Here is a 10351-nt window from a genome sequence, read left to right as displayed (position 1 = left end):
GTAACTTGCGAAAATTGTAAGAAAATTTCAGAACATCCAAGTTTTTTTTTTGTTATTTCATCTTTTTCAAAAATTTCATCAATTCACATTTGAAGAATCATTTGCAAGATCAAGAAGAAGATATTTTTTCAAGTTTCAGGTAATATCACTCCTATTTTACTTAAGTATTTGAAATTATTTTTCTTTTGAAGTTATGAGTGATAATGCTATGGATGATGATTTGTCTAAACCTCTTTGAAAATATGTTACAAAACTTGATAAATTTAATGAAAAGGGTGGTAACATTCTTTGGCAATGTAATTTTTGTAATGCAACTAAGACAAGTTCTTACACAAGAGTGAAGGCACATTTGTTAAAATTACAAGGCTATGGAATTAGGGCTTGTGAAAAAGTAACTATGAAAGATATATGTGAAATGCAGAAAATGGAAGATGAAGCCAAGTTGAGAATGCAAACTAAGGCGGGGAAAAGAGTGTCATTGCCATCGAATAATATGGGTCTAAGGATTGTTATGTTTTGGAGGAAAGGAAAAGAAAGAATAGTGCAATAGAAAATGCTTTTAATGTGACAACACATGACCAATTGAATTCCGAAATTGCTAGAATGTTTTATTCAAGTGGTTTGCCTTTTACTCTTGCAAGAAATCCTTATTACATTAGTTCTTATACTCTTGCTTCCAATAGTCGAATTTCAGGATATTTGCCTCCCAGTTACAACAAGTTGAGAACTACTCTTCTTCAAAAAGAGAAAAAAAATGTGGAAAGATTATTAAATCCAATTAAAGGCACATGGGCGGAAAAAGGAGTTACCATTGTGAGTGATGGAAGGAGTAATCCACAAAGAAGGCCACTAATTAATTTTATGGCGGTGACCGAGAGTGGACCAATGTTTTTAAAAGCGGTTGATTGTTCCGATGAAACAAAAGATAAACATTTTATTGCTAACTTGATGAAGGAGGTTATAAATAAAATTGGTCATCAAAAGGTGGTTCAAGTAATAACCGATAATGCTCCAAATTGCAAAGGTGCCGGACAAATAATTGAATTGGAGTATCCTCATATTTTTTGGACACCATGTGTTGTACACACACTAAATCTTGCTTTGAAGAACATTTGTGCCGCAAAGAATGTTGAAAATAATTTGATTACATATGAGGAATGCAATTGGATTACTAATCTTCATGATGATGTAATGATTATAAAATTTTTTATCATGAACCACATTCCATGAGACTAGCAATGTTTAATGAATTTGTGCCTTTGAAGTTGCTTTCCGTAGCAGAGACACGATTTGCTTCTATTATTGTCATGTTAAAAAGATTTAAGCTTATTCGACGTGGTCTTCAAGCTTTGGATATTAGTGAAAAATGGTCACTTTATCGAAAAGATGACATGACGAAGGCAAGTTTTGTAAAATTGAAAGTGTTTGATGATCTTTGGTGGGACTCTATAAGTTATGCTCTTTCTTTCACTTCTCCCATTTACGACATGCTTAAATTTTGTGATACGGATAAACCTTGCCTTCACTTGGTTTACGACATGTGGGATACAATGATTGAGAAAGTGAGAGGAATAATTTATAGGAATGAGAAAAAAGTTCAAGAAAAGGAATCATCATTCTACAATGTTGTTCATCGAATACTTGTAGATCGTTGGAACAAAAATAACACTCCACTTCATTGCTTGTCTCATTCCCTAAATCCAAGGTAATTTTTAAATTTAATTCATACATTTAATATTTATTTACATTATCATAATATTTAATATGTTTAGTTAGTTATTGAATGAATTGTCATTTTTTTATTTTTTTTCCTCTTGTTTAGGTACTATAGCAAGGAATGGCTTAATGAGGATCCCACTCGACTTGCTCCACATAGAGATGTAGAGATTTCAAAAAGAATAAAATGTTTTAAGAGGTACTTGTCAGATGAAGAGCGTATTATGGTGAATAAGGAGTATGCCAAATTCTCAACTATGGAAGATGACTTTGGTGATTTTGAATCCATCCATGATCGTTACCGCTTGGACCCAAAGACTTGGCGGGTTATTTATGGTGCTTGCACACCTATGCTTCAAAGTTATGCTTTGAAATTATTGGGGCAACCATCTTCTTCATCGTGTTGTGAGCGAAATTGGAGTACTTATTCCTTTTTGTACTCTCTTAAACGAAATAAGCTAACTCCAAAACGTGCGGAAGATTTGATTTTCGTCCATAGCAATCTTTGTCTCTTGTCAAGGAGAAGTACGCAATACTCACAAGGAGAGACTAAAATGTGGGATATCAGTGGAGATGCATTTGATACATTTGAAGATATTGGTGTGCTTGAAGTCGCTAATTTATCTCTAGACGAACCGGAATTGGAGGCGATGGTATTTGCTGATGGAGATGAAGATGTTGAAGAGATTCAAGATGAATGATGTAATTAATTTCATTTTTACTTTTTGAACTTATGTCATTAAGAAACATTGATGAATTTAATGTCAAGTTTGATTTCTATTTATCATTATATATACGATTAAATAAGTACAAAAAATTAATACTTTAGACTATAAAATTAAAATAAAATTTTTTTTTTTTAATCAACGTGTCGGCGATGTGTCGTGTCAAAACTTTTTTAAAAAATCACGTGTCGGCGTGTGCGACACGTATCGTGTCGGACACTCGTGTCCGTGTCGGTGCTTCTTAGACTAAAAATAACGAAATCCTTATTACGCCCATGCTTTGCCTAAGCAAGCCTAGAGTCATAAGGCTTGAGGCTGGACATTGTTGTCTTGCCCAGCCAAAGGCATTTTAAAACCCCGGTCAGTACATTAATTTGAAAATTGTATCGAATATAAAAGCTTATTTGCTCACAGATAATAACAAAACAAGGTGTAGAAATACTCACTTTAATATCAAGACCTTGTAATCTGCTTCTTCGAATTTTCCCTCTATCGCAAACAAAATAGAGTAAACAACTTAGGCCAGAAGCCCAGACAGATTCTTCTTTCTCTCCTATCTGAGAAATAAGCATGTATTAGATAATGATGATACATGAAAGGTGCGGCAGCAAAAAAAAAAAAGAGAGAGAGAGAGAGAGAGAAGGTCAATCAGATAAAAGTATAGATTTAAATGGACTCTCTGTAAGCAGGGAATTTAGCAGCTATGTGATATTATCAAGACATCCATTTTAACATGTGTACCACCATATCAAACATACAGAGAAAGCACAAAATCTGAAGCAATTGGGATGCTTGAAGCATGGACTTGGAATATATATGTAGTAGATACAAGGGCTTAATTGTAAGAGAAATGAAGGATTTACGAGAAATATTGACTCTATAAAAAAAATGAACGTTGACTTGTTTAATCCATTCTTGGAAGCATAAGCATAAGTAAAAAAGCAATAAAAAAGAAATGTGATGGTGTCATATTTGTCATTCACTACTCAAATTCAATCAGTCTTACATTAAATATTCATAATCAAAGGAGCCTAAATCTAAATATATATCTTTTGTTTTGATAAAAACCTGAAGCATCTTGTGTCTTCTCTTCTTCCTCGGTTCTCTTGTGCAGTTAACAAAATCAGCACCTAGATAGTTCCTTCATTCAAACTCTCACCATGAAATTATATCTAAGTATATGCGTCTTTTTACCAATTAGTTTAATTCCATTAGATACATGTTTGTTATTTTACAGACTTGAGGCTAACATAAAACCAGGGAAAGTTCAGAGAAAAATATTGATTTAGTTGGGGAAAATTGAGTATTATTTTCTGTGTACAAGTTTAAACTTCATAATAGCCCCCACGAAAAAATTTCTCTGTCAGCCGAAGCACAACAATAAGCATTAAGTTTGTATGAATGCAGCCTTTCATGCTTGATTTAAAAAAAAAAAAAATGCAAAAACTGAAAATTACCGGATATCCCTAGTTATCGCAATGCCATATATCATATATACCTGAACAAGATGAAGAAGAACCTCATAGAGAATGCCCAAAATCCAGTTCTCAAACTTATCAATAGCTAACGAATTCCCTATTTTCTTAAAATTATCAGATTTTCTCTTTCCTTGAGAAGAAAGTAGAGTTTCATTTTCAAAATATTCTTCATGCAAATACTCTTCTTCAACTGCAGAGGTGTCATCAGGTGCTGGAGGCTCCAATAAATGTGCATGAACCCCAAGGTTCAAAATTAAATCAAAAGCTTGAGCCTTTGACATCACTTTTGGAGAATTTAGCATATCCTACAATAAGTTATGTGTATAATAAGTAGCTTTAACTACATGTTGCATGAAAACAAGTGCAAAGTATGCAGCACCTCGAGTATCGATAAAGTGAGAGGAGCAGCAGTCTCAGAATCCAAAACATACCTACAAAATGGAATTAGAAATTATCAGCTGAGAAAACATGGTACGGGTGGGTGTTAGCATTGACTGCAGTCAAGAAAGTGTGTAATAGATGAAGAGCAAAAGTTTGCTTTCCTTTACTTCGCAAAAGTCAAACTTTGGCTTATTATACCGGAGCACGGAGAGTATTCGTGGCCTTGAACAACTAGAGACTTTAAACCACGAAAGTTATTCAAAGGCTAGTTCTGTCCTTATGACAAAAACATTGGATGCAATTTGAACCAGACACCCGAAAGGGTCCTGAAAGCATCTCAATGCCTGTTACTATGTATTGGATAATGATGATGTGTCCTTTTTATAAATACTATACCATGTGCAGTCATTACTCGTTGATAAAAAGAGAAAGAAAAGTTTAATGAAGAGTCCTGTATTATAAAGAAAATGCATCAGAACATACATGTCAATTATAAGTTTGACAAGAACGCTCACAGCCACATCGAGGGATGGCCTTCCGTTGTTGCTTAGCTTAGATGAGATTGTCATGAGATTAGAATTTGTGGAAGGAGTTTCTGCACACACCGCAGCGATAACCTCACATACCTCCACAGGATTCAATCGCAAGGGTTGTTGCTCACTGATGTATATAAAACATTAAGTGAGAGAGACAAATTCAAAACAACACATCCACAGATATATACAATGTCCAGAGAGTGCATGAATAACCAAATGCATGCAGAACATTAACAGATATAAGCATCTTCTTAAGAAAAATAGTTGCCAATGTGTTCTACAGATATGTTTTTTCATACTTTAGGTCATATAAATTCCAATTGCCGATTAGAAAAAGAAAACAGTTGTGCATGTGTTATAAATCATAGGGCCTGTTTGAGCCACATTATTCCAAAAAAATACATTCTTAAACAGTGATTTGACATCATTTCAACCACATATTCTTCAATAAAATAATATTACACGCAGATCAAAAACTTTTCCTTATTTTTTAACCACACATTTCCCATCAATACACTATTTAAGAATGCATTATTACCAAAATAATGTGGCTCAAACACCCCCATAATATATGTAACAGTATCTGGATGAATGCAAAATTGTTAAATGTCCATACACATGAAATCTACAGATGAAATATAGTTACCACTAAAAGTAATGTCAATACCATAACCATCACTGTTATTTGTCAACAAATTATATTGAAGGAACCATGGTGGGTTTTGGGTTATGCAGAAATATGATGGAATACATGAATTGTCCTTTTTGTTACAGTATTATATTAAGAAGGATGAAGGGAGAAACTTTAATAAAGGATCGTGGTGTCACATAAGACAATTGTTTTAGATACTTATGCTCGATTATAAATAAAGAATGAAGATTTGAAGAGTGAAATGCATGAGATTAAAATTTCAAGAAAATGAAAAAGGATGAGAACAGAAGTTATAAACTCCAGGTTTTACAGCTATTAGGCTAACTATCTTCTTTTGTATTAAGTGTTGGGCTACCAAATTTTCAAAAGTGAATGTTGCAAAAGTGATAACCTTAAGAAGGATGTTCTGTGACACTAGAATGCATAAAAGAAATGGCAATATGAACCAACGAGTGGAGGTAACACCAATTGAGGATAAATTAAGGAATAATTTAGATAAATGTGGCATACCTAGCATAGACAACAAAATAATTCATTCTCAATAACAATACAATCCTGCTAGAATGAGTCAGAGAGACTAAACTTGTCACGGCTTGAGACGGTTACAAAAGATTTCATTTCATTGGACGTATCTCAAAAGTTAACAGTGGATCAAATGGAACAACAAAAGATTCATGAAGCAGATCCCAAGTATTGGGAAAACCTGAGCTTCTCATTGTTATTGCGGTTGCATTGTGGAAGACAAAAATATACGACATGCAGAACGTAATAATGCCAAAACTCCAGTAAAATTAACACAGACAAATATTACTAACCCTTTTTTAGGAAAGAATAAATAAAAGAGAACCAGTCAACTTAATCATGACTCTGCTTCGAGTAAATGCAAGTTTGCACACAAAGCACACACAGAGAAGTGTGAAGAGTCATTCACAAACCGTTGATAACAGCAAGCTCTTATTGTCAAGATGGTCAATCACGCCTGAAAAGACCTATTCTTTACCTGTAATGACGATATTGGAACAGTGGTTTCACGCGAGGACGAAAGTTGCTCAAAGGAGAATCTTCCCTGTGAAATAAGAAAGGATGATCCTCGGATCAATATCAAAGTCTGACAAAATTCAAGTCTCATACTATGTTGCGCAACTATGACACAGTTGAACAAGACCTTCCACTATTCAACTTTAGTACCATGTGATAGATAAATATGCAGTCGCAGCATTGAGAAGATGGTCATGTTGTTGATAATAGAACATAAAATGAAAAATTAACTAAACAGACACCTGCAATATGAAATAAAGCACCAAAATTTTTAATTGTTCTCTCCATTTGTTAATGCAAAGTCAGAAAGTACTGGATGTTGATTAGATCACCAAAACCAAATCAGCAGGTCATAATTTGAATACATAGAAATCTATGTTTGCATGCCTACACCCTTCATCAACAACTAGAAGTTTCACTTTAACACATACCTTTAAGGCAACATAAAGTAAGTATCTGGTATATCATTACACTAGATTCTGGCAGTCCTTCAGAATATTCTATTTTTAAACTACTTCTTACACCTTCTGATCTAGTTACCTTTTACCAGGTGTATAGTGGGGGAGAAAAGATGAAGGGAACTAAAAAAAACTGCACGCAACATTTTTTGCTAACAGATCAAGTTAAATCATATAAACCTCTGCCAAACACCCAAAGAAGAAAAAACTTAAAAAGGAAGAGTGGAATGGAAAATAAAAAGTACTTGAATGTCAAATGGAGCGAGAAATCTATAAATTATGTAATTTTTCACTCTTCATTTATCCCTTAAGGAAGGCCTACCAAACTCATAATAGTGACTCCAGCAATTAAAAAACACACAGTAATATAATTCAAATTCTTAAGTTGGGAAACATACATTCAACGGTGTATAAGACGTCGACTTCCATTTATGTGGAGTTGTACAACTTTGCTTGCAGGTACATGTATGACATTTATGAGTTTATCAAAACTTCCAAGAGTAATATATAATCAATCAACCACATGACCTTGAATATAATGCCAAAAGCAATAAATTGATTTCAGTCCAGGAAAATCTCAAATGATTCTTAAATTTTGAACATCATTAGCATCCCAATCACATTTTCTATCCGCAACCTAGGTAAATCTCAGACTAAAATTTCCAAAACTTAAATTATACTCTAAGAAATAAAATCAAATGAGGTTACAGCAGCGTTTGGATTTTCCACCAAACCTCTGTTAGATTCAGTACTTGAACCAAGACATAATAAGAATTGAACACTGATGGCCTGTTTTGCGAAGGTGGATTACACTGGATGGCAAAATATTAAGGAACAAAAAGAAACTAAATTTTTGTTCATTGTAGTGTGCAGGTCTGTCTAGCACAGCATACCAAACATGTGTTAGGCATACTTCAAGTTGTTGTCATAGTTTAATTGTTAGGTCGTTAAGGGATTAGGGTTTTAGAGTAGACTGCAAAATAATCGCACCAACTCGTTCTAAATAACGGGATGAAGTTCTATTTTCATTTAGTAGAAATTAGGGTGCGATTCGGGGAAAGAGGCAGCTTCTTGAAAGCTGGCCATTTTCCTGTAACTGCTTCCATTCAGTACAACAATTTCATAGTTTACATTAAATAGTATTCCATTCCATTTACAGCAATATATCACACTTGATTCCAATTTTTTCCCACACAAACATATACAAAAACGACAGATTCCCATTAACATGCACGGAGACCTTTTAATATCTTCATCCAACTAAAAAACAGTTTTTTAGGTCACATAGTTACAGCTTCTAAATCTATTGCACATCAGAACTGATCGACTGACATGAGGTTATACGGGTTCAAACCTATTAAGCATGAGATACATCCAAAAAGTAGAAGTCGTACTTCCTTTGCATGAGTAAGTTGTTGTTGTTCATATTTTGATTTTCTGACAAAAATATTCACACGACTTGTTTACAAGTTAGAACGACATTTCACAAAAACAAATCATAAAGGGAAACAAATGCCATGTAGTTCACTGGCACCAGAAGAGAAAATAGTCATAGCTATAAGATGTCCAAGCACTAACAAAGAGAGGCAAACCACAAACTTGTTTTAAAATAATTAAGAAGAACGTACCAAATTTGATTGGGCCCTGTTTTAGACCGTTTCAGTGCTGTTATTGCTCTTAAATGGGCCCGAGCAGAGGCAGAGTTGGTAACGGTCGTGAGCAATGATGGCTGCAACAGCTGATCGAGATAAGGCATATCTGCTCTCCCAAAAAATTTCCAAGCTTCAACCTTCATTTTGGGGTCCATATCCCCTACAAGAAGAGCTGCTGCACCTACTTCTAGGAAATTATGAGTTCGTCCATCTTGGGGATTCGGAATGTGCTCGCTGTAAGTGGGCAATTTTAGAATGTATAGAAATGCTAATTACAGAAGTTTTCTAACAGATGAAATAATACCTTTTGGGCAAGAGATCTGACAATTGCTGGTCACCAAACCAGCGCCATCTGAAAAGATCAAGAGCTATGAACTCTTGATCTTCCATTTCATCAACTTCTTCAGCAACTGGGGAGTCTGAAACAGATGTAATAGATGTCTCTTTGTTGTCTATAGCATCCTTACTATTTGCAGGGCTGAATTGTGAATTGAACGATCTGCTTAATATAGATGACAATGCTGGAAGTGATTGCCTTGATGCAGGAGGGGCTCCAGCAAAAACTGCTGATTGAAACAACCGCTTTGGCATATACTGAGCCACTAGAGAACGAACATAATTTAAGGATTTTACAAGTTCCCCAGATGCAGAACTTGACACGGGTAAAAGAGAGATATTTTTAGAGGGTGTTGGCATCCCAGATTGTTGACTCAAAGAACGCGACCATGGAGCCAATTTACGGTTAATGCTCACACCACACTCAGCAATTATACTTACACAAAATCGATCAATCTGTAGCAACGTCTCCTCACTGGGTTTATATCTGCAAATATAAAAGGACTCGGAGATGAGATCATTAAACAAACTAACTTCAAGAGTGTAAAATTTGAACTTTTTTGGAGTCCATAAGAAGTGCAACTCTTCTTGAGACATTTCCCTGCCTAAGATTGAACAATTTTCTAGAGCCCAAAGCATTACATGAGACTTTTTAGAACACTCCCTTTAATATTGATCTAGCTATGGAAAATTTCTCCTTCCAATTGGCTCATCTTATCCTTTATTCTGTTGATAAGAAGATTAGTATGCAGCAGCTTTTTTCATAAAAAGAATCTTTTTTTCAGAAAGAAATTGAAGTTATTATGACTCAGTAAAGAGTGACTGGAATGGCTTTACTATTTCTCAAAACTTGATAGATTGCAATCCAATATAGTTATAAAAAAAAGAGAGAGAGCGCTACAACTTTGTCCTGCATATGACAAAGCAAGCCCATCCCAACAGAACATCACCATAAAACTATGTTTCAAGCTCATATGATAGAAGATTACTGCAAATCTTTGCTTCAACCCAGTTTTCAATCACTTGGCACTGCAATGTCCAGTTTATGGAACCAAGATCCCCGGGCAACATCAGATTCAGAAGTTGAATGGTCAAGATGTGCAACTCTATAACATCATCATCTTTCTTACTGTAGGTCGCCTTAACGCTTGTTTGTTTGCATCAGAATTTCAATTAATATATACAGTGGGCAAAGAACTTCAAGCAAGTGATTTTATTTCTTCAGAATGTTTGTTATGGCAAGTTTTAATAGGCATATATGTTGTGGTTTCCACTTTCTTCACAACCAGATTTTCTCAACTTCTACCTTATCCCTCGCTATTCTCTCTCCCCCCCTTCCCATGAGATGGGCTATCACCTTTTATCTAATTAGACTTTTT

The 10351-nt window shown here is 34.7% G+C and overlaps 2 protein-coding genes across 2 annotated transcripts; one reads left to right on the top strand and one right to left on the bottom strand.

Annotated features, from left to right (window-relative positions):
• The first annotated feature begins 603 nt into the window (after positions 1 to 603).
• On the top strand, positions 604 to 2417 carry LOC111406305. Its single transcript, XM_023035691.1, has 3 exons — positions 604 to 1024; positions 1282 to 1705; positions 1823 to 2417. The coding sequence occupies exons 1-3, from the start codon at positions 604 to 606 to the stop codon at positions 2415 to 2417; spliced, it is 1440 nt and encodes a 479-aa protein (XP_022891459.1).
• Positions 2418 to 2725: 308 nt separating this feature from the next.
• On the bottom strand, positions 2726 to 9912 carry LOC111406303. The gene is made up of 7 exons (XM_023035677.1): positions 8941 to 9912; positions 8613 to 8870; positions 6489 to 6554; positions 4784 to 4960; positions 4299 to 4350; positions 3940 to 4224; positions 2726 to 2998 (listed from the first exon to the last, which is right to left on the bottom strand). Exons 1-7 carry the CDS (start codon positions 9609 to 9611, stop codon positions 2726 to 2728), a joined length of 1782 nt encoding a protein of 593 aa, XP_022891445.1. The 5' UTR covers positions 9612 to 9912.
• Between the last annotated feature and the right edge of the window lie 439 nt (positions 9913 to 10351).

This window comes from Olea europaea, chromosome 1 (assembly GCF_002742605.1).
Source record: "Olea europaea var. sylvestris chromosome 1, O_europaea_v1, whole genome shotgun sequence".
NCBI lineage: Eukaryota > Viridiplantae > Streptophyta > Magnoliopsida > Lamiales > Oleaceae > Olea > Olea europaea.
The sequence above is the reverse complement of the archived record's forward strand: the minus strand, read 5'-3'. Positions and strand labels throughout refer to the sequence as shown.